Here is a 24,829-nt window from a genome sequence, read left to right as displayed (position 1 = left end):
TTGAGCTCAGATGTCCCAATGCAGAGGTCAGTGCTTCTACTACTAAATCACTAAGTGATCATCACTGAGTGAATGAATGAATCCTAGAATGAAGCCTGGAACACTGCAGGTTCCCAATAAACATTTGTTGAACGAGTAAACAATCATGTATAAAGCACTGGAAATGTACCTGTTTCTATATTGGGTGTTTTAATATTCACCAGCAAATTTGATCCTCACAATAATTTTATGTGGTAGACTGTACTCTCTTCGCTTTACAGACCAGGAAACCAAGTTTCCAAAAGGCTTACTTAATATACACACTTAGTGACAAAGCGAGGTTCAAACTCATACCTTCGGAATATGAGTAACCTGACAAAGAAGTAATATTTCAGGTAATCAAAAAGTACCGAAGTACCTTGATGTAGTCAGCATATTTTTATTTTGTTTTGATGGGATTTAAAAATGCATACATACTCAAACAGGATGTGTGAAACATAATTACTATGTTTGTAACATGATTATTATGTTCTGAGATGTGTCTCAGAAACTCCTGGGACTTTTCAGCAGCTTGCCTCCATATTATATAGCCCCAAGCAATGGTATTTTAAGTTACTATTCCTACTTTAATAGTCTTTTGACTTCTTTTTTTTTTTTCTATTATGCCCTACACAGAGTCCCTTCCTTCTAAATTTGAAGCTTTTTTGTCTGCCATAACTGAAAAAACAATCACCAGGCTTATTAAAACTGTGCGCACTAAAGATGAAAACCAAGTGTCATAGGTTGAATTGTATCCCCCCAAAAGATGCTGAAGTCCAACCCCCAGTACCTGTGAATGTCATCGATTTTAGAAACAGGATCTTTGTAGGTGATCAAGTTGAGATGAGGTCATTAGGGTGGGCCCTAATCCAGTATGACTGGTGTCCTTACAAAAAGGGGAAATTTGCACACAGAGACAGACAAGCCATGTGAAGACTGTAGTTGTGCTGCCACAAGTCAAGAAACTACCAGAAGCTGGGAGAGAGACCCACAACAGATCCTTCCCTAGCACCTTCAGAAGGAGCATGGCCCTGCTGACACCCTGATCTTGGACTTTTGGCCTCCAGAAAGGTGAGACAATACATTACTTTCGTTTGACCTGCTTTTGAATCATGGGAATACAATATCTATTTGCTTTGTTTGTATTAAATTATGGCATATAATTGTCATAGGAGCTTATCGATTAAGAATAATTATTAAAAGAAATTTTTTTCTGTCATTTAAGCCATCCAATTGGTGGTACTTTGTAATGGCAGCTCTAGAAAACAAATACACTTACGTTTGAATGAAGGCCTGAGACTTTTTTCTGGGGTTGTTCACCTCTGGATTCTAAACCATAGCCTCAGCTGGTACTGTAGTTTTTGTATAAGCTGGGTTTATTGCACAAAACTGACCACCCTGCCACTCAGTGTGAAGTCGCCTGAGGCTGCAGAGATTACAGACTAAAAGGTTATTTTTGCTTCTCTCTAAACTTTAGCCAAATTTCTGTCAAATGTAAGATTTTGAAAAAGACATTAAGCAAGAGAAGTCTTTTATTATTAGAGCAACTTAGAAATCTCCAAACAAACAAACAAATCTATCTATCTATCATCTATCTATCTATCTATTATCTATTTATCTATCTATCTATCTATCTATGTGTGTATATACGTACTCATCACCACATATGTTGTAGCAAATTAAAAAAGAGGGAATACTTGAAAATATAGTATGAACCCACTGGCCAGAAAGCCAATCGAGAGACCCAAACAGGACTGGTTAGTCCACAGATTGATTCCTTGATGGTTAACCCTTTCAGGCACCTCCACGTATAGAATTTGTCCCCTCAAGCAATCAGTAGTAAATTTACCATGGCTATCATGGTGTTACCAGAAAAACCGTCTGCTAAGGCTGATAAATAGGTTGATCATCTGCTTCCTTGACTTTTATTTCCTCTTGCATAAATGTTTTCATCTCAACATTACCAATACCTGTTCTAAGATGAACGATAAATTACCAAACTACTGAAATCACTAGGAAATTCTTAATAGATCAAAAAAGAACTTAATAACAACAAAAAGCCGTAATAACATAATAATGCACTCTGTAGTCTAAGAACAGCCCTCTATAGAGAGATAAATGGCTACTTAGTAAAATCTTAGCTTATACATAAAATGATACATTTCTTTGTGGGCACATTTACCAAGTGTTGACAGCAGGCACCTTGGAATGAAACATATCACAGTCATAATTGCTCTGACTGCCACAGAAAAGTTCACACAGTAAGCCCTTTATTGACTAAAAATACATGTATATCCAGAAGGAAAAGAGCCTTAGGGGATAAGAGATTTAGCAAGGGAGAGGAAATTGCTTTTTATTTAGTGATTAAATACACATAAAACAAAAGCTGCAGAGGAAGCAGCTCCTAGCTCCCACATACTCACAAAAGGAGACGGTGCTATGGAATTGTGGGAGAATATTTCTTTGGGTTATGCATGAGAATCCATGACACCAAAGAACACCACTTACAAGGACAACCCTAACTCAAAAGTCAACTTTAAACACTGATTTAGGCCAACAATTTTAACCTTTACTGGAACCAGGCTTTGTGCCAGGGCTGCTATCTAGTGGTCAAATGTTCTCTTATTTGTTCTCTCCCTTTCTTTTCCCTGCCCACCTTCTGGCATACACATACGAAGTCAATGATAGAAAGGCAAAAGACAGTGGATACAACAAAATCTACAAGCAACCAACAAACCAGGGCAATTCCAAGGGCCAGAATACCCTGGAGCTGGACTAAAAGCCCCTTAACAACCCGGAGTCCACCGGTTTCGTCCACTTAATTCTGTTTGAAGAACTCCAGGGGTGATTTCCTTTCTTCCCGGACTTTCCTCAGGCATGCCCACTCGGGGTTTCACTAAGAAAACTTTGCTAAGTCTTTCACCTGAAAGAAACCTGGCACTGTTTTCTAGTTGTCTGTCACCAGGAGCAATGCTCCAGAGAAGAAAACAATCATTCCACTTCCCAACAAAGCTCAGTCCTTCTGGAAATGCATCAAGTGATAAGGCTGAGGTCAGGGAATATGTCTACTGTTGCTTCAGATGGAGGTTCAACCCCAAGGTAAGTGCTCAACAACAGCAATAAATCCCTCTGACGCACAGATGTATGGCCGTTTCCCGGGAGTGACCTCTGACATCATTCGTATGTCAGCTCCTCTCGTTAACCTTTCGGGAGTCTGTAAGATGCCCCAATTCTCTATTTGAATAACCACGCCACTTCTTTTTCATCTTATAGAGCTTAGAACTATCGGCAGCCCTCTGGCTGCAATATTCTCCCACATGTTATAAGAACTTAGTCACCTAGTTTATCCTCCACCAATAACTGGTATTTGAAAAGGAGGATGAAAAGCTATAGGGCCATTTAAAGCTTTCATTTGAAAAGCTTTTTGATATAAATATTCTCAACGACTCAGGCCTTGTTTTCAATCTACATGGTTTGAAGCTACTTAGAAGAAAGCCAAATTCTTTTGGTATTTCCACACTAACGTCAATAGTAGTGAATCCTGTAAAGCAGGGTCAGCAATCTTTTTCTGTGAACGGCCAGACAGTAAATATTTTAGGCTTTGTGGTGCACATACGGTCTCTGTCCCATATTCTTTGTTTTTTTTTTTTTTTTTTGCCATTGCTTATTTTTTTTAAACAACGCTTTTAAAATGTAAAACCATTCTTAGCTCAAGGAGCTGCACAGAAACAGGCAGAAAAATAGGTAATTTTTCTTTATAGTCAAAGCAGAATGGTGCTTAAAACAATACTGGAAATTTGGACAGATGGCAACAAGTTTCATCACCATCTTCTTGATCCAGCCACTTCTGTGAGTCACTAAGGACCTTGGTGCCTCGGTTTCTTCATCTATAAGGGGGTTTAGAATAGATCAGTGATTTATAAACCATACCCTCAAAAACCCTAGGACTCCAGGGAAGGTCACAGTTGTGTGGATCCATATATCTTTCACCTCAACACACTGGCTAACCTGCAGCCCAACTTTGATCTTATCTATACAGGAGCGCTCTCCTTAAAGACAAGTGTTCACTAATTGTTTTTCTTTTTAGTTTTAAAAACACTGCATTAGATGATCTCGGGGATCTTCCTGGTGTGCATCCTCCATGAGTCTATTATTCGATAATCGATCCTTTTCCAATCATTGTATTGAGAAATGTCAGGTAGATAGGAAATGATTTTTTTTTAAATATCTTTATTGGAGTATAATTGCTCTACAGTGGTGTGTTAGTTTCTGCTTTATTACAAAGTGAATCAGCCATACATATACATATATCACCATATCTCCTCCCTCTTGCGTCTCCGTCCCACCCTCCCTACCCCATGCCTCTAGATGGTCACAAAGCACCGAGCTGATCTCCCTGTGCTATGCAGCTGCTTCCCGCTAGCTATCTATTTTACATTTGGAAGTTTTATATATGTCCATGCCACTCTCTCACTTCGTCCCAGCTTACCCTTTGCCCTCCCGTGTCCTCAAATCCATTCTCTACGTCTGCGTCTTTATTCCTGTCCTGCCCCTACGTTCTTCAGAACAATATTTTATTTTTCTTTAGATTCCATATACATGTGTGTTGAATTTGTAGATTGCTTTGGGTAGGATAGTCATTTTCACAATGTTGATTCTTCCAATCCAAGAACATGGTATATCTCTCCAACTGTTTGTGTTACCTTTAACTTCTTTCATCAGTGTCTTATAGTTTTCTGCATACAGGTCTTTTGTCTCCTTAGGTAGGTTTATTCCTAGGTATTTTATTCTTTTTGTTGCAATGTTAAATGGGAGTGTTTCCTTAATTTCTCTTTCAGATATTTCATCATTAGTGTATAAGAATGCAAGAGATTTCTGTGCATTAATTTTGTATCCTGCTACTTTACCAAATTCATGATAGGAAATGATTTAAAATCCTATATTGGAGTATTTAAAGGAAAAGGAACAAAAACAAGAAAGAGATCTTATTCTAAGGGGCCAGATGTGCTTATTTAGATTTGTGGAAATCCACCAGATAGCCTTATCAGAGGGTTCCCAAATGCCATGCAGGCCAATGAGAGTTCACTCTTGTATCTCTCTGCTTAGGGCTCTGGGAAAAAGCAGGATGGTTTAGCAGTGGACAGAGCACTGAGCTCAGATCCGGAGACCTGGGTTCCAGGCTGAATTTGGAACTTACCAGGTATGTAACTCCTGATGTTTATTTAACAAAAACTGGACGGCCTACTAAATACCAATCCATAGACTGGATGTTATGACCACAGAGATGAACCAGACAGTTATGGGACACTCCCTCCCATTACTCAGATCCCTTGTCTGTAAAGTAGGATAATAACACCTGCTCCCTCTCCCAGTCCCCGTGGTCCTGCAGACATGGCAAGGCTTGTGCAAACCACCAAGCACAGACAACACTGAACTAGACAACTACAGATTCTCCTCCTTTTAAGTACATAACATATATGAAACGTCAAGAATTCACCCAGTTGATAAAATGAGGTGACAATAGGTTTTGCCTAACCGAAAAAACCACAACATTTCTAGAACATGAAGCAACATGGCAAAACAGAAAGAGCACAAGCCTTGGCACCGGAAAATGCCACTCGAATCCGACTGTCCCTCCTACTAGACCCTACCAACATCTACAGGCCCACTGTCTCATGTGTAGAATAGGATATTAATACCTGCAGTTTCATAGGGTCATTGTCAAGGTAAATCAGAATTATGTAAGTAAAGTATTTGGCATATAGAGTTAGCACACTGTGAATATAGTTTTCCCTTTCTCTCCCTCCCAGGCACCTAGAAATCTCAGATGAGAGAACGGTGTATTTTAAATAGTAGAGCTTACCTCAAAATTGTTGCTATCGCTACCCAGCTCTATATCATAATCACCTCAACCAAAAAGGGCAGGAAACTTCTGGTTGTTATGACCATGGAATCCAGTTGCAGAATATGCCCCGTCATCAGGAAAATCTTACAGTCTTGGCACAGTTTGAGGACAGAGATGGAGAGCAGCAGCCAGTAACAGAGGGGAGACTCTACAGTCTGGAATGCCACAAACTTCCAACCACAAAAGTGCTCTCTGGCACTCAGATTGTGGTATCCCCCTGTGGTGCAGGCCATGGCCCCTGTTCTTGTCGGCAAGTCTCCTCCAGAAACACATGACTTTCTCCAGTCATCGCTAGGCCACATCCATGGGAAGGTTCGTGGCACTGTTCATCACCTCCACCCAGCCCAGTTAAACAATTCAGGCAAATCGCTTTCTCATTTCTGAGAGATAGCAGGAGATAGTCCCCCAAGTCCTTTCTACCCCTATAACCCTTTGATTCTGTGACCCGTTCTTAACTTCTCCATTCGTTCATTCAACAATGTTGACGGAACACCTCCTATGTCTTGGATTCTGTGACGCATTCTTTCATTCATTCATGCACTCATTCATATATTCAATAATGTATATAGAACACCTCCTATCTTTGATTCTGTGACCTGTTCTTTTTTTTTTTTTTTTTTTTTTTTTTAAACATCTTTATTGGGGTATAATTGCTTTACAATGGTGTGTTAGTTTCTGCTTTATAACAAAGTGAATCAGCTATACATATACATATGATCCCATATGTCTTCCCTCTTGCGTCTCCCTCCCTCCCACTCTCCCCATCCCACCCTTCCAGGCTGTCACAAAGCACCGAGCTAATATCCCTGTGCCTTGCGGCTGCTTCCCCCCAGCTATCTACCTTACTACGTTTGTTAGTGTGTATATGCTGTGACCTGTTCTTAACCTCTCCTTTCATTCACTTATTCAACAATATTCACTGACCACTTATCGTATACCAAGTACTGTTATGTGCAAGAATGTACAAAGACGAGTAAGAAATAATCCATGCCCCAAGCTTACAGTCAATAAGGACATAGACGAATAAGCAATTAGAATGTGGCATGGGAGGTATTATGAGAGATCCATGGGAAACATGGGAGGGGATGCCTAATATGCCTAATTCTGGCTGGGAGGTGGGACAGTGATGGGGGGAGGGGAGGCAGGGAAGGTTTCTCAGAGGACTGAGTGTTGAAGGGTAAGAAGAAGGTTATCAGGCCAATCAGATGGGTTGAAGACATCCCAGAAGTAGGGAAAAGAATATGACAAGGTAAGGAGATATAAGCATGGCGGTCTGCAAAACAGATCACCCGATATGATTGAAATAAGGGATATACAGGAGGGCATACAGGAGGGATATACAGGAGGGCAGAAGAAAGGGGGCTCAAAAGATGAAGCATCTTCTATACTTTGCTAAGAATAGCAAACTTTATCCTTTCAGGGAATGCCTAAAAGATCCTAAATAAGGATTATCTGGATTACATGAGTCTTTTAGGAAGTCTACAGTGTAAAGACTGGATTATACAGAGGCTGGGGTGGGGGAAGAGGAGATGAGACTGAGGCAAAAAAAGATGTTAATTCTTATGGGAGAAAATAACAACATAAATGAAAGCAGTGGTGGGGAGGGTGCGTGATGAATGCTAGAGATATTTTGGAAGTACAGTCAAAAGACTCGGTGGTCCATTTGATGTGGGAGGAAAGGAAACGGGTCGCATGTAAGATTACACCCAGGTTTCTGACTTGGGTCGGTGGGTTCATGAATGGTGGGGACAGCAGCCCAGAAAAGGGATCACAAGAAGACCAGAAGTCCTCCCAGCTCCCCAGGCCTGAAAATCTCAGGCACCTCCGTACGCAACAATACACTCTCCACAATAAATCATCCTGAGCCCGTGGTATCCACAGGAGTTCTCCTTCTCTAAGGGGGCACCAGGAGGTCACAGGATGAACATGGAGCATCTTCATAGATCAACGTTTTGACATATGTATTTGTGGGGAAGAAAAGTAATTTAACTGCTAAGTTTATTTAAAATATTATTTTAAAACAACACGTGTTATAGAGTAAAATGCCTATTTTCATCCAAATTTGCAGATGGAACAAAAGACTTTGAAGATACTTCAAAGAAACTCCTAGAGGCTGAGAACCCTTGTGAGAGAAGGGTCCCCTGCCTTTGGGATTCTTCAGTGCAAACAGCCACAAAGTGTTGCATTGTAACATTATCAAGCAAAGCTGAGGAAGCACAAACACCAAGACTTGGCATTCCCGTTCCCGTGCAGGCACCTTAGAGAGGTGGTTCTCAAAGTGTGGTCTGTGGACCCCCAGGGGTCTCTGAGACCCTTTCAGGGATCCTCAAGATCAAAACTGCTTTCATAGCAATACTAAGATATTATCTGCCCTTTTCACTCTGTTAACATTTGCGCTGATGACACAAAAGCAATGGTGGGTAAAATGCTGGCACCTTAGCTCGAATAGAGGCAGTGGCACCAAAGCAACCTAATAATCACTGCCCTCTTCACCACCACACACTCACAGTAAACACACACACACACACACACACACACACACACAACAACCCTGCCAGTTTCACTTAAGAATGTCTTTGGTGGGGGACTTCCCTGGCGGTCCAGTGGTTAAGACTCTGAGCTTCCAATGCAGGGGCTGTGGGTTTGATCCCTGCTCAGGGAACTAGGATCTCACAAGCCATGCAGCGTGGTCAAAAAGAAAAAAATTAGGGCTTCCCTGGTGGCGCAGTGGTTGAGAGTCCGCCTGCCGATGCAGGGGACACGGGTTCATGTGGGAAGATCTCACATGCCACGGAGCAGCTGGGACCGTGAGCCATGGCCGCTGAGCCTGCGTGTCCGGAGCCTGTGCTCCGCAGAGGGAGAGGCCACAACAGTGAGAGGCCCACGTTCCGCAAAAAAAAAAAACAAAAAATTATATATATAAAAAAAAGAATATCTTTGATGAAGCAGCAGTAGAAATTATTAATTTTATTAAAGATTGACCCTTGAGTAAACTTTTTAAAAATATTAAATGTAATGAAATATGTGCAAAAAGCACTTCTGCCACGACTGAAGTACGACGGCTGTATCTAGGAAAAGTAGGTGTGTGATTGAGTTAAGAGCAGAACCAGCAACTTTTTTCTTGGAATATCACTTTTTTTTTTTTTTTGCGGTACCGCGGGCCGCTCACTGTTGCGGCCTCTCCCGTTGCGCAGGCTCAGCAGCTCCGGACGCGCAGGCTCAGCGGCCGTGGCTCACGGGCCCAGCCGCTCCGCAGCATGTGGGATCTCCCCGGACCGGGGCACGAACCCGTGTCCCCTGCATCGGCAGGCGGACTCTCAACCACTGCGCCACCAGGGAAGACCTGGAATATCACTTTTAACTGACAAACTTTGGTCATTCAAATTTGGGTATTTGGCAGTCAATTTCTTGGAAATGAATGCAGTAAGGTTGATACTTTAAGGAAAAGCTGACAGCATTTGTAGCCAACGATAAAATTCAAGCAAGAATTAAAGTTTTGGAAAACCCGCTGTGAACTTGACAGTTTCCCAATACAGACTTTTCAAATAAGACCAGTGTTGACATTAATACTTTTTTTATACTGTATAATGAAATGTTTCAACATTTGGTAGATCTACAGAACTTAGTGAAACAATCCTTTCCAAATAACTCACGTGTGATGGTACATACATGGTGATCCATTCAAACTGCAGTATAGACCAGTAGGTTTTAATGAAACTAAATACAAAAAATTCATGGAAATGGTTTCAGATTCCACATTACAATGAACTAAGCTGAGGGATAGCTTTAAGAAGCTCCCTCTTTTTGAGTCTTGGCAAAGTACCAAAGAATAGCCGTAAATATCTGAAAAGGCTATTACATATCTGTGCGAAGCCAGATTTTCTTCCTATATTCCATCCAAAACAACACGCTGCAACTGACTGAATGCAGCAGCAGATATGATACTCTTGTCAGACGTTAAAGAGATTTGTCAAATTATGAAATGATACCACTCTTCTCACTAAAGATTTTGGAAAAAGGTATTTTTCATAAAAATATCCTATTTATAATGAACAGATAATGGGTTATAACCATTATTTTTAACAATAAAAATATTTAATTTCTTTTTTTTTTTTTTCGGTACGCGAGCCTCTCACTGTTGCGGCCTCTCCCGTTGCGGAGCACAGGCTCCGGATGCGCAGGCTCAGCGGCCATGGCTCACGGGCCCAGCCGCTCCGCGGCATGTGGGATCTTCCCGGACCGGGGCAGGAACCCGTGTCCCCTGCCTCGGCAGGCGGACTCTCAACCACTGCGCAACCAGGGAAGCCCTAATTTCTCAATTTTAATCTCTGTTATGCTATATAGAGATGGATACAATGCATACACACAAAAGCTCTTTGACGTCCTCAATAACTTTTAGGAGGTCCCAAGACCAAAATATTTGAGAACCAGTGTCTTAGAGAAATTTTCACTCAGGCCAAAGAGATATGTACTTGTATGCTCACAGCAGCACTACTCTAACAGCAAAAAGTAGAAACAAACCACACACGCTGTGGTATGTTTCTACAGTACAGTACTAGGGAGCAGCGAAAATGAATGCACCACGGCTAAAAGCATCAACATGAATACATCGCACAAAGGTAACAGTTGGATGAAAATCCAAGGTGCGGAATGCATGCTATTTGCCAGCTTTTTAATACATTTACATTTTTATAAATTTCAAAGACAAGTGAAACTAAATATGGTAAAGCTATAGAGAAAAAGTTAGGGGGATGATCAACAGAAAATTTAGGAAAATGGGAACAGGCAGCAGGAGGAATTTGCTAGCGTTGAAATCTGTTAGATTGGGCAGTAGGTTTATTAATGTTCATTTAACCATAATGCTTCATTATATATGTATGAATGTTAGATATATTATTTTTTTGTAAATGGCACATACTTTGCAACCTCCAAAGGGAGACGCTTCATTAGAGCTTTCTTTGCCAAAGGAGACCAAAGACGTATGGAAGGGGTGGTTGGAGGAGGGGCGGGGACTAAGCCCTGGCTGAGGGTCTGCAGCACCGGCCCCAGAGAACCCCATCACTGGGGCAGGTCTCTTCTCGGACACCTTCAGTGGTCACAGCCACTGCCATCCATCTACTTTGGTTTTTCAATAGCCCTCCCTACTTAAAAAGGCCATTTCTTCCTTCAGGTCATCATCCTCCATCTCCATCTACAGCACAATGAAAAACTACCAAATTTCACAGTTGATTTTGTGCTGTATCCAAAACACTAAACTTAACCAGCAGAATCTCTTATCACCTGGGCCAGCTCCTATTACATTTTTCCTACTTCCTATCCTTACATCACCAATATGCCCGCTCTGGTCGAACGAAGTTCCTTAGTGTCTCCTGCCTACTTCTGGTTTATTTCAACCTCTTTTGGCTAATGGTATTTCTTCTGCTTGGAACGTTCTTCTCTCGTCTCAAGATCTAAATCCATCACATCCTTGAGGATGCTTTAGGTACCAATCCTCTCCAAGAATCTTCTACCCATCACTCTTCCTCTGAGTTTCCTCAAACATTTACACACCTAATTCATATGTTATTGTCGTGTACCTGTTGGCATATTGATTTGTACTTATCCTCTGTGATTGTTTTGTGTCAATATTTGAAAGAACTGTCAGCACAGACTGCATTCTATACAACTTTTATGAGCCAGGTAAATGCTCAAAACTTTTTCTTAATGAATGAGCACCAAGTAGGGACTCCAACCCTCAGCTGAACAAATCCTCGCTGCTCTAATGTGTGTCGACATCCAGGTATCCTTACTCCCAAAAGGCTTTCAATTCACCATACCGAAAGATGTTTTCTCCCCGCTGTAGGAGCAGATTTCCTGTTTTATAAGAGAAACCAAGCAAAGAAGCATTTGCTCGATAGAATTCTCAACATTTCTGCACCCCGTCTCACCCCCTCTTTACTTGCAGTCCTTAAAAAAATCACCCTTGACAGGTGGCGGAACCAGCTTCTTTGTAAACACAAGATCTTCTGTTTCATTTGAGGGCAGTTTTATTTATTCAACAGGCCCTTATCGTAAGGAACCAAACTTATCTTCCCTATAACTTCTACCCTGTGGGTCCTAGTCTCTGTTTTCTACTCAGCATTTCAGAAATCTATGAAAATACTTTTCAAGCTGAACTTTAGTTATTTGTTTCCATCTCCTTCTCTGCCTGCTTGGCTCTGAGATCCTTGTGAGCCGGGACCATGCTCTGTTCAGCTCCACAGATCCTTAATCCCTGGCACAGAAGCACTCAGTTACTGCTGCCTGAATGAATGAATGAATGGATGGATGGATGGATGGATGAATCAAGTATCAGTTAGAAGACACAAGGTGAGAATTTAGGATGAATGACAATCCAGAGTAAGTTTACTCCCTTTTTCACTTGACAGAACTTCATATATTTCAATGTAGCTACCGTGAACAATTTTTATGCACCCTCACTTTTTTCTTCGAATTAAGTACTCCCAATTGCCTCAAGAGTAAATTCCTCACGTGATGATTTCAAGAGCTTGCAACATTCTAGTTGCCTCCCTTCTGGTGAGCAGTTTATCAATGTCCCCCTTCAAATCACGGCACTCAATCTGCGATTCACTATTATGCATGTGATCTAATCAGTTCACAAGGCCAATGTTATCACCCTTGTCCTGAATTCAGTACTTACGTTAATGGAGCCAACTCTGCTGAAATGCATCCATTTTTCAAATGATGGCTGAATTTTAAATATTGCTTGTTGATTAACAGCAGTTATCTCTGGGGGTGTAAGTTGGGAAACGAGACTTTCACATCTTACTATAAATATTCCTGCATTGCTTTAATTATTTATACTAAACATGCACTCCTTTTGTCATTAAAAGCCAGTATAGATTTTTAAGAATAAATTAATAAACAGTTAATATCTGTGATTTCCATGGTTCCAGTCTCATGGAGTACACAAGTCATATTTAAAATACGTGTACTCTCTACTACGTATAAAATAGATGACTAATAAGAACCTACTGTATAGCACAGGGAACTCTACTCAATGCTCTGTGGTGACCTAAATGGGAAGGAAACCCAAAAAACGAGGGGATATATGTATACGTATAGCTGATTCACTTTGCCGTACAGCAGAAACTAACACAACATTGTAAAGCAACTATACTCCAATAAAAATTAATAAAAAAAGAAAGGAAAAAAATAAAATAAAATACATGTATTCTTTTCTTCTCTTTTGTATATATTTCTCATCTATCAACATGTATTTGAGTAGCCATTGGTACACAGCACTTCTAACTGTGATCTAGCCATCCAGCCAACCCAAGCCCTACTTCTAGATTATGAAATTCCTCTCTTCCTATAAATGTCAGAAAGCAGCTCACTATAATTTGATTTCCCTCTTTCTTAAGGTCAGATTAAAACCCAGTAAGTTATTATTGGAGGTTTGCTTTCCCCTAGAAGGGAGAAATCCTATAGCACATTTCCAGAAAATTTCCTGAAGCACAGGGTGTCCCACACTTTGTTTCCTTCCAAATACAGCTGTGTTTCATGCTCCAGAGAGGATTGTTGGGTTAACAAGTAGGGCCAAACAAGCACAGAATAGAAAACAACTCACAATTCTAGGCCATTACATGTAGGCAGTGTTCTCCACATGGAGCACGTAATTCAGACCCCAGAAAGTACATCACTGCATGTGACTCTATTCTATGACCCTCTGCTTAGTCTAAGGTCAAAATAAATCTTTGAGGAAAGAAATATGATTGGGGGCACAAGTTTTTGTGAATCACAGGGCAACGTATGTGTTCCATCAGCACCTAGGGGCCCTCCTGCAGTGGAGGGTCTGAGAGGAGGTGCAGGTGGTGAAGGCATATCCTTCAAGCTTGAGACCCCGTGAAGGTTTCACAGACCTCAGAGCAGCTCTGAGCCCAGAGACCTGCCCTTCACAGGGCTCCAGCCTTTCACAGTACTCGCTCCAGTGACCTCTCAAGCTAGTTTCTTCCTCCCTGTGGCCCAGTTTCCAGGTCTGTCCAATTGGTAAGAGGAGGGGCTCTTCCCTGCCTGCCTCACAGGCAGATGGTATCGACGAAAATGTTTATATAAGCATTATATAAAGAGAAGGTGTGGCTAATGTACTGTTATCCATTCTACAAGACGGCACTCCGCAAGTACAGAGAGGCCAAGTGACTTACCCAAGGTCACAACACTAGTGAGAAACCCTGGTGATTGTGGTGGGAGAAGGTGACAGAGAAGACTAGAATCTGTGTCTCCTGCTTAGTACAGGTCCTTCCCTGAACCTCTGGTTTCTGATCTGGAGGAGTTGGAGTCAATTATTCAGATCCATGAGCCATTTTTAAAGGTTTTAAGAGTTTAACAGATTCTCATCAATAAGCTGCCCAGACTCAAAATCATGCCTTTATTTTTGGCTGACATGGCATCAGCCCAGAGTGGGAGTTCTGGTTAGTTCAAGGGTCTTCAACTCTTGTTACCCATTTGTATCACCTGGGGAGCTTTTAAAGGATGTCCATGCCCAGACTCCACTCTGGGCCAATTAAGTTTAAATATCTGGGGGGGTGTTTGCATTTTTTAAATCTCCCAGGTGATTATAATGGGCTACCAGGGTAGAGAACCACTGGGTTGGCTGATTACGATCAGAAACTGAGAGGCAACAATAGTTGTCATTGACTGATTACACAGCACAGTTAAAGCAATGGTACTGGGATCCTTAGTTGAAAGGAATTCACAAAAAAAAAAAGAAAAGAAAGAAATTCACACCTCGAGTGTCTTAATGTGGCCAGCACTTATTGTGCACATACTATGTGCCAGACACGAATCAAAATATCTACACGTATGAACTCACTTTGACCCCATAGGACCTACGACGTTTTCCCAATTTACAGATGAGAAGACAGGCAAACTGTAGAAACTTGCCAAGGTCACAGCCAAAATGTGGGACAGCCAGGGTCGAACTCACGCGTCTAGTACCAGGATCTTAATCCCAACCCTCGACAGATTCCTGATACTGTCATAGGATGTGGTTTATAGTACCCTAGCTTCAGTGATGAATTACAAGGTTACAGACTATTGGGGAATATAGAACAGTTTCTAATCCAAACGCCTGTGGGGGCTGGGAGATAAGACACTTCACGGGGGTGGGCAGATGTACATGCAGACGGGGACACGGCAGCCCAGTGGCAGGAACTGTGGCAGACTGGCGAGCACATGCCAGGGAAGGGAGACAGCCGCCACCGACTGCACCAGATTGCTGCCATGTGGGGAGGTGGCCTGGTGCTGCTTGCTCGTCCAAGTTTTCAGAAGAAGCTGGAAATCTGGATTTGTATGTGAAACCGACCATTTCCAAATGCTGTCTCGAGTTTTTAAACATACTGTATGGGGCAAAACATATCAGTAGGCCACTAGCTTGTGACTTCTAATATCATCCATAACACACACACAACACACACATACGACACACACATACCCCAATCCTTCTTTTAAAATTCTTGAAAAATAGATACATGTATATGTATAACGGAATCACTTTGCTGTACACCTGAACCTAACACAACACTGTTAATCAATTATGCTCCAATATAAAATTAAAATTAAAAAGAACCCTAAATCATCTAATGTTCTCTTGGTTTGGTCCTCTGCAATTAGAAACAGCAGACCCTGTCTTTCCTTCTTTCTGTGCAAAATTTGAACTATTACCTATGTAACACATAGAAAACCCAATAGAAATTTCCCCTGGGTAATTTTAATCAGTGGACTGACTGGTAAATCAATGAATAAATAAACTTTTACTAAACACTTATTTTCTCATTTGAATCTCAGTGAAAATCTGGGAATGTGGATTTACTAGCATCGCTTTACAGTAAAACCCAGTCAAAATTCATATGATTATTACACAATTTAGATATAATTCAGTCAAATCACACACACAGAGGAACTTGTTCCTCCAGTAAAAGTCTAAAGTAATATTGTTGGCCTATGAAACAAGTACTTGTCAAGCCCTATTATATAGCCTTATAAAAGAATTTTACCATATCGTATTATTACTCTATGAGATACATGGACATTTTTTAAAAATAATAATAAACACAGACATCACCAAAAAGTTCTGAGTCAGATATGCCTACAGTGTAATCACAAACTAAGCAAACAGAAACATTTCATATACTTAATAATAGCTAATCTTTCTTGAGCTCTTTCTACAAAGCAGCCACTAATTAGGTATGGCTTTGTGTGTGTACATAATATTGACATTTATATAGGTATTCAATTAATACATACAATATCCCTATGATATAGGGACTGTTATCACTATTGAAAGATGAGGAAACCAGAGAACAGGGAAGTTAAGTAATTTGCCCAAGGTCACACAGCTAGTTAGTGTCAGAGCTCAGATCTAAACAGCTTGGCAGAGCCTGAACACTGGCCCACTACTCTATGACCTTAAAAAGCATGTACGGTCTCCGTTTTTTACTTAAGATGTACTGCATACAGTAGACATAGTGAAAAGAGGGCAAAAATCACATGATATTTTCTCTTGCACTGTTGTGGGAATGTAAATTGATACAGCCTCAGTGGAGAACAGTATGGAGGTTCCTTAAAAAACTAAAAATAGAACTACCATATGACCCAGCAATCCCACTACTGGGCATATACCCAGATAAAACCATAATTCAAAAAGAGTCATGTACCAAAATGTTCATTGCAGCACTATTTACAATAGCCAGGACATGGAAACAACCTAAATGTCCAACGATAGATGAATGGATAAAGAAGATGTGGCACATATATACAATAGAATATTACTCAGCCATAAAAAGGGACGAAATTGGGTCATTTGTACAGATGTGGAGGGACCTAGAGTCTGTCATACAGAGTGAAGTAAGTCAGAAAGAGAAAGACAAATATCATATATTGACACATATATGTGAAATCTAGAAAAATGGTACAGATGAACCTATTTGTAGGGCAGGAACAGAGACACAGACGTAGAGAACGGACCTGTGGACACAGAGTGGGGAAGGGGAAGGTGGGACGAATTGGGAGATTAGGAATGACATATATACACTACCATGCGTAAAATAGCTAGTTGGAACATGCTGTAAAGCACAGGAAGCTCAGCCTGGTGCTCTGTGACAACCTAGATGGGTGGGATGGGGGGTGGATAGGAGGGAGGTCCAAAAGGGAGGGGATACAGGTATACATATAACTGATTCACTTTACTGTACAGCAGAAACTAACACAAAATTGTAAAGCAATTATACTCCAATAATAATAAAAACAAGTAAATAAATAAAATATACCACCAGACAACCCAAGACACTGGCACTACGTAACTTTAGAAAAATCTATCACCCTCCTCAAGTCCAGTAGCTTGTTTCAAAAGCACAGATAAAGAGGCTGCTGCTGGTCAATCATGGAAAAGACCATCTTCCCTGGCCTTCTCCATTCCCCTTTGAAAGCCAGCCTCTTCAGAGCACTCCAAACAGTTCATCCCGAGACGCACATTTCTCTCACCCTTCGTCTTTTTCCCTTCACAACTCACTTCTAATGGGGCTCTAACCACTTTTCTGACCCATGGAGAAATTACAGGAAAGAGGGAGAGAGAGAGAGGGATTATTCTGGGGTTGGCTTTTTCAGGCGCAAGCCTCGGAGAAGGTCCACACATTCCTTCCTTGCTGGGAGATAGAACTCGGCTGAATTTGGAATTTCTTAAAAACAGAAGCAAGAGTACCTAAGCCTTAGTCATTTAAGAACTCGAGGGAGCTTCGGTGGTAGAAGTTTTTTAACAAGAAGGGAATGGAAGGCTGGAAACAATATCCTTTTTAGGCACACAGAATCTGCTGCATTTACTATAACTCTGGGTCAGTCTGTGAAAAACAGAGTGGCTAAAGGCCTCACGCTGATTTCAGACCGTGGGCGTGTATCACTCTACATTTTATAAAATTAGCTACAGTGTAGCTTCTGTGTACGTGTGTGTGTGTGTGTGTGTGTGTGTGTGTGTACACAGGCAGTGAGGCTGACTTTTATAAAATAAACAGCAATATGCACCCATGCAGCTAAAGATTAGTATCAAGCCAGTCTGATTTTAATTTATGAAACTACCTTGTAACTGCAGTGATTCTATCCCAAGGTGGGTCCTTGGGGAATGATAAAGCCATCTGAGAGGCCCCTGCTTCAGCACCTAGACATATATACTATTCTCTAATATCATAAAAATGTAATGTACAGATGGAGGATAGAAATACAAAACTTGCTCCTAAACAGAAGGGGGAAAGCAGCTAGAAACTTCAGCCCATGAAATCTCTTACCTATTTCTAAGGTCTGTGCTTTGCACATTAGTTTCTCATGAAATATGACGAAAGACATTTCAGTTACCATAAACCATAAAGTATTTTGTACACATGGCCCTAGATGGTATGCATTACTGAGCTACACCTAGAAAGCAGGAAATAGAAAAGAGCCCATCAGAAACACGACACAGCATCTTCACTGACAGTCTGCATCTCTAAAATGTGATTCTAGAGTGCCTTTACTGAGGCCAAAGCAGTAACGAAATCTGATGGATAAAAAACCAAAAAACAAAAACCCCCCACATGTCTTCCCATCTCTAGGCCTGGTCTGGATTTCTTTCAGATAAGAGGAGACTCAAAATCTACTCCTTCACCACAAAGCTCATGGTCTTGTAAAAACCTTCTGCTAGAAAGCCTTTCACGCCCCCAAAAGTCCTATTTTGTAGGTCACACTCTCATTATCTTGTTCTGCGATCAGTCTGATTAAATTATAGAAAATTACTAACACATCACTCAGAATAGAGAGATGAGCTCCAGCCTGTTGTGTTTGTTTTTCGGTCCTCCTGTCCTAATACTCCAGCAGAGATTTAAAAAGGAAGAGTGGAGGAGAGACGAGGCAACTTCAAACGAGGAAAGCGAAAGGATATATTAACCTCCTCCCAGGACTGAGCTGCCCTCAGCTTTCACAGAGGGCATTACTGACCAGTCACGGAAACCAAGAGAGCTTTTTCCACTCTCACAATCTGGGCTCCACCATCATTTCCTTCGCACCTTATCATCTTTTGAGTCCAAAGACACCACTTTGCACGAAGTGACCAGGGTTAGTGCTACCGGATGAGTTTTTCTCTTCGGGGAAACGAAGTCATTCAGACACAATCTGACCTACTGGGATTACTAAATAAACTGCTTTACCTCCACATTTCGAATCTGGTCCTTCCTACAAGGACATCTTGACATTAATTAATTAATCCTTGTATTGTAAACCAACTTGTGACCCCAGGAGAAGCCTGCCTGGTTACTCCATCAGTACAACAAGATCCCTTGGCTGTTTCCACAGCCTTTTTGTCCATCTAATTTTATAAGCCTCGCGAGATCAAGACTTTCCACACCTCCCTAGGAACTCTCCTAACAGGCCATTCAAAGACTCTAAAAACTCAAATGCACAGCAAGCTCTAACATTGGCCAAAAGCTGTCCAATTTCTACTTCCCCAACGTGATTTATTAACACTTGGTGCGGGAGACTTGTCAGTTCACACCAGCTGTGTCATCCCCAGAGCGAGATGGCAACACGTAGACAAATTAAAAATCAATTTCTTTATTACAAACTATTTTGCAGCATTAGAAGGAATGCGATTTTGAGCTATCTTCCTTATTTTTAACAGCAAAGCTCAGTGGGCCCTACTTACTGTATTAGGAATACATGGATTTCTTTCAGGAGAACAGATAGGCACTTCTGCCCAACATCAAGCAAGCCTGCTTTGTGGTACCCCAGAATCATCCGAAGTGAAATACTTTCCTATTTCAGATTTTAAAAACTTCCCCATGGTTCCTGTCCTAGTCAGGAGGTACTGTCTGGTCACTGAAAGAATTGAATAAGAATAAGTAAGGGAAAGGGTTCAATCTTCTACCTTCTATCTTTCAATAGACATAGAAAGACCCATAAAGATATAAAAATAAGGGATCCTGTCGCTTTTCAGTCATCTTGTTTCCCAATTTTACTAGAAAGCAAGAAAGAATTGTTAAAGTTTTGTTCGTGACGAACACAATAACCTGTTCTGGTCTTGACCCACAACTGAGTAAACAGTGAAAATACTGGAATAACAAAACAACTGTTTTATGAACTTTTCCTTTGTGCTCCCCCTTGGGAATAGGCATCGGGCAGCTTTCCAATGATAAACAGAAGAGAATCTAAACTCATACCCGTTTAGGGGTAAGTTGAAGCTAATGAGGAAATCTTAAAAGTGCTGATGGCACCAATGGTCAAAGGTTTTACAGATGCAACAAACACACCCCTTTCCCTCTCCAGTTTGTGATCCCAAATGGAACGATGTTCACAAAGGGCTGAGCCCCAGGCCTGGCAAACAGTCACCGTATCAGTTTCCCTCTCTTCCTCTTTCTCAGGCTGACAGACATTTTTAAACTCTGCAGTTCAGGATTCTGCTAAAGATAAGCACATCGTATAGCTCCAAGGACCTCTAGGACATTTTTTGGGAACATGGTATCGGACCCCGTTAATGGAAAGAACTTTTGTAAAAGAGCCATCAATTGCAGTAGAGTCGTATTTAAATCCCAAAATGATAATTACTGCTCTAGGCCAAGAAATAAAGGCTTTAGTTTGAATAATAATTTTGAAATCCACTTCTCAAAAATAGTTTAGGTTTAACACCCTTGGTTGGGGGTCACCTCCGAAAGCTAGCGCAGCTCGCCTTTTTGATTGGCAGCCAGTAGGATCACCATTCAATTCTATAGGACAGTCCATTTGTTTTTCTGCATATGTATGAGGCCCACATAACAAAAACAAACACACACACACTTACTTCAGAGGCCCAGGAGGAAAGGACTGTGTAGAATTTTAAATCAGAAATCTAACGCTTAGGTTAGTAGTGTCAGGTTAAAGGCTCGCCCATCCCCAAAGCTAATTCGGTTCTGAACAGTCCCATGGGTGTCTAGTTGAACAGAAGGAGCTAGGAAACCTTAGCAGAACGAAGCCCAGCCTGGGGAATTGCTGGGACTCCGTGCCAGGGGCTGAGGCTCACCCCAGACTTGGTATCAGATAATACCAAGTGCTAGTCTGGATTTCCAGGACTAATCTACTGGAGGGTGGAACTTCCAGGTTCCCTGGTGTCTGTGCTATAGGGTGGGAGGACTGTGGGCTTTGGAGATTCCCCACTGTGGCTGGCTAGTATCATATTTACTAACACATAGAGTTTATTAGTAGCAATGGTTTATGGGGGGAGGGGTACACAGGCAAGGGGGGGAACCTAAGAGGAAGTGGAAAGCATCCTAAATTTTCTAGAGATGCAGTTATCACAAGTTTCTTTTCTTGTAGTCTAATTTGAACTTCTTTGTGTTTACGGGTTCTCTAAATTCTAAAAACATTACATCAATAGTGGCTTTTAAGCACTTGTGTTTACTCAGAAGGCTTTTTGGTTTCAAAAGCAATGCTCCCCACCTCATTCCCCCTCCCACCTTTCCCACCCTGAAATCCACGCATATCAGTCCTTTCTTTTATGGAGAAATGTTAAGTCGGCCCCTAGATAACTTCTTAAAAACTCAGGATGACAGTCTATTAGAGCAATCAACTCCCAACTCTCTGTATTTTAACTTTGATACAAAACAGTTCTCCAGGGAAAGAAAAATTTTCCGCCCCCCCCCCCCCCCACCGCACACAAATAAACAAACAAATAAACAAAGAACTTAGCATTAAAACTGGAATTTAGGGCTACAATTATATTCTACATTAAATATAAATTAACACTAATTTGACCAAAGTCCACCTCACTGCAGGTTCTTTCAAGACTCACTCAGCACTTAGCAAGCCTTGGGTTACTACGTCTGAACTTGCAAAATACACCATTTGCCCAGAAATTGCTCTTAGCTCAAATGCAAACTGCTCACAAAACATGTGTAAACTATGCTTAAAGCAGGCAGCACACATCCACAAAAATCCATTCAAACCAAAGGTAAGTGGAGAAAGCTTCACAAATTAGGCTTCTCTTTAAAAACTGGAGGGACTTTTACGGTGTTTCCAAAAGGTTATTGCTTTTTACTTCAGTAAAAGTGGCTTTATGTGACTGAGAGAAAGAGTTGATTTTTTTTTCTTTTTCTTTTTTTTTTTTTTTTAACTTGAGTGGATAACAGTATTCAATTAGAGAACAGGGTGGGAGAGACCACTCTCAAAATATAACTTAATCACCAGGCCCCAGCGCACTGGAGAGGCCCACCAAAACACACGAGCTAAAATGGAGCCTGAATTTCCTCTCAGACGGAGAGGGTAGTCGCACGAGGTCAGGGTCAAGGTCAGCAGCAGGGCAGGCTGCAGCTGCCCGACTTCACTACCCACAACGGGAGGGAAGGCGTTCCATCTCCGTCACAACCGAGCAGATAAATCCCTTCTCCCCCCCCTACCCTCCCTCTCACCCCGCCAAGGTTTTTTTTTAAGAAGAAAGGAAAATGACCAAATAACCTCACCGCCCTGGTTTTCGCACACAAGCTCATCAGCGCCCAAAGTTGCCATCTAAGGGCAAGTTCGCAGAGAACACTGAAGCCCATTTTGTCCGAGCAGGGCAAGCCTCCCCCGACGCCCCCCCAGGATTCCTGCCTCCTCTCCCTGCCCCCAAACGCCCCCGAAAAGAGCTGGGAACTGCGGCCGGCCGGCCATGTGCACGCACACACTTCCACCAACTGCTGCGAGTTTTCTGTGAATCGCAGCGCGGAGCCTCCCAACTCGCCCTCCCCGACTCCGCCGCCTTCTCCTTCCTCGCACAAAATTTCTCTACACACCCAGGCGCCTGCGAATGATTTTATGTGCATATATATTACATATGTGATATTATCCTCAGAACCTCTAGCGGGCAGGCGAAGAAAGGACTGCACAGAGGTATTTTTTTTTTTTTTTTTTAAAGGAAGGGGAAAAAAAGCACAACCCAAGCCCTGTGCGTCGACTCCTGCGTACCGGGAAGGGGAAAGAAAGAGGAATGTTTGCGGAGCGGGCTGCCTGCGAGTGCCCTTGCTCGCCACTTCGGCCGCGGCCCGGGTGACACGGAGGCACGGGGGCGCCCGGCCCGAGCCACCCGCGCCCCCTGCCCGTCCCCCGGGCAGGCACCGCCGCGGAGATTTCGCGAGGGGGAGATCGATCGCGCTGCCTGTCTGCAGCGGAAACGCACACGCTCACACACAACCCCAGCCCGAGACACCATAACCTTAACCCTTCCCCCACCCTCCGTGAACTTCAGGTGACCGACCACGTCGGCCTGACACCCGCGCGGGCGGGCGCTCCGGCTCCGCTCCCGCCCCCAGCCCGGGTTTTGCAGGATCGGGCTCCAAGCAGCGCCAAACCGCCGGGAGAGAGGAGCAGTGCGGGTGGCCCCCAGCCCTCGGCGCGCCCCGACCCCCGCACCCTCAGGCACCGGGATCCGCAAGGAATTTCTTGTTTAAAAAGATTCCAACCTCTCCCACCTCCCCTCCACCCCCGATTAAAAAAACCCCGGCATCCACACTACTCCCCTCCTCCCTTCTTTTGCCCCCTCCCCCCAACAACCCGGAGTGAGGAGGGGGAGGGGGAGGGAAAAGGGAAAAAAGCCCGATCTCAAGGAAAAAAAAAGGGGGGGGGGGTGAGAGAAAGAAAGAAAAAGAGAGAGAGAATAGAAAGGGCACGGGGCTGATCATCACCAACATGGCTGCCTCAGCATAGACCTAAACGAGGAGTAACCCGGGCTGTGTCTTTGTCAGTTTCACCTCTGTAACCCTAAACTAATGCAGAAAACAACGGAGGAGGCTGCGGAGGGGAAAGAGGAGAGGGAGGGCGAGAAAATGGCACGAGAGGAGGTGGAGAAGGGATGACTTACGTGAGGGAAGGCGCTTGGGCTGCTCCTGCTTCCTCCTGGGCATTTTCCCCCTTTTCTCACATTCTCCTCCTTGGTTAATGTGAGATCAAATAAACCCCCGTGGGGGCAGAGAGGCAGACACTGGCAGGAGCGGGGAGGTAGTTGGGGGGCGCGCGGGCGGGCAGGGGGAAACCCCTTCTCTCCGGTGTGTGCAATGGGTTGAAGCTTGTTTCCTGGAGCCAGAAGAGGGGTTTTCTTCTTTTCTTTCCTTTCTTTTTTTTTTTTTTTTTCCTTTTTTTTTTTTTTTTTTTTTTTTTTTTTTTAATTTTTTGGTCGTGCACCTGGCTTGTCCCCGAGCGTAATATTCTTCAATGGAAACGGATCTAATAGGTGTGAGTGTGTGTGTGTCCTATGCTCGTGTGTGTGATGGGAGGTATAAATAAATGAGTGCCGGTGCGTCGGTGTCTATGGCCGCGCTCTGTGTCTCCGAGCCCCTAACACTAATGTCGGGATCAAAGGGCAGCGGCGGCGGCAGCACAGCTCACAGCTCGCTCTCTTGCTCTCTCTCTCTCTCTCTCTCTCTCTCTCGCTCTCTTTCTCGCTCTCTCTCTCGCTCTCTCTCTCCTCTCGCGCTCTCTCTCTCTCTCTCTCTGTCTCACACACACACACACAGGCACAGACTGAAGGAAAGAGCGAGAGCTACACACACACACACACACACACACACACACACACACACACACACAGCAAAGAGGAAGGTGCCCTAAGGCTCCCAGGGCGGACTCAGGCTGGGATTTGCAACCGCTCTGTCTGGAAAGAATGGGGGGCGCGCGTGCGGGGGTGGGATGGACTTAGTCAAATTTATCCCGCTATTCGCCAGATCTAGGGGTAAAAAAAGTTTTTCCCACTCTTGAAACAACGATTATTTCATTATTCTTACTGATTTTTCGAGAGAAAATAGGTTTCTCTCGTAACTTTCTTTTGTTGATTAAACTACATAAATTCTTCAGGGTTTTGGCACTCAGAGAATTACTCTCTCACACATTCACCTTAAGTCTGTGGAG

The 24,829-nt window shown here is 42.7% G+C and overlaps 1 protein-coding gene across 1 annotated transcript in view; it reads right to left on the bottom strand.

Annotated features, from left to right (window-relative positions):
• The window catches only part of ZNF827 (zinc finger protein 827), a 170,854-nt gene extending 146,577 nt beyond the window's left edge, over positions 1–24,277 (bottom strand). Inside the window, exon 1 of the mRNA XM_024736183.1 lies at positions 23,787–24,277. Within this exon, the coding sequence (XP_024591951.1) occupies positions 23,787–23,829 (43 nt within the window). The 5' untranslated portion in view covers positions 23,830–24,277. The remainder of the gene's footprint in view (positions 1–23,786) is intronic.
• Between the last annotated feature and the right edge of the window lie 552 nt (positions 24,278–24,829).

Source organism: Neophocaena asiaeorientalis, unplaced genomic scaffold (assembly GCF_003031525.2).
Source record: "Neophocaena asiaeorientalis asiaeorientalis breed wild unplaced genomic scaffold, Neophocaena_asiaeorientalis_V1.1 scaffold7, whole genome shotgun sequence".
In the NCBI taxonomy this organism is placed as follows: domain Eukaryota; kingdom Metazoa; phylum Chordata; class Mammalia; order Artiodactyla; family Phocoenidae; genus Neophocaena; species Neophocaena asiaeorientalis.
The sequence above is the reverse complement of the archived record's forward strand: the minus strand, read 5'-3'. Positions and strand labels throughout refer to the sequence as shown.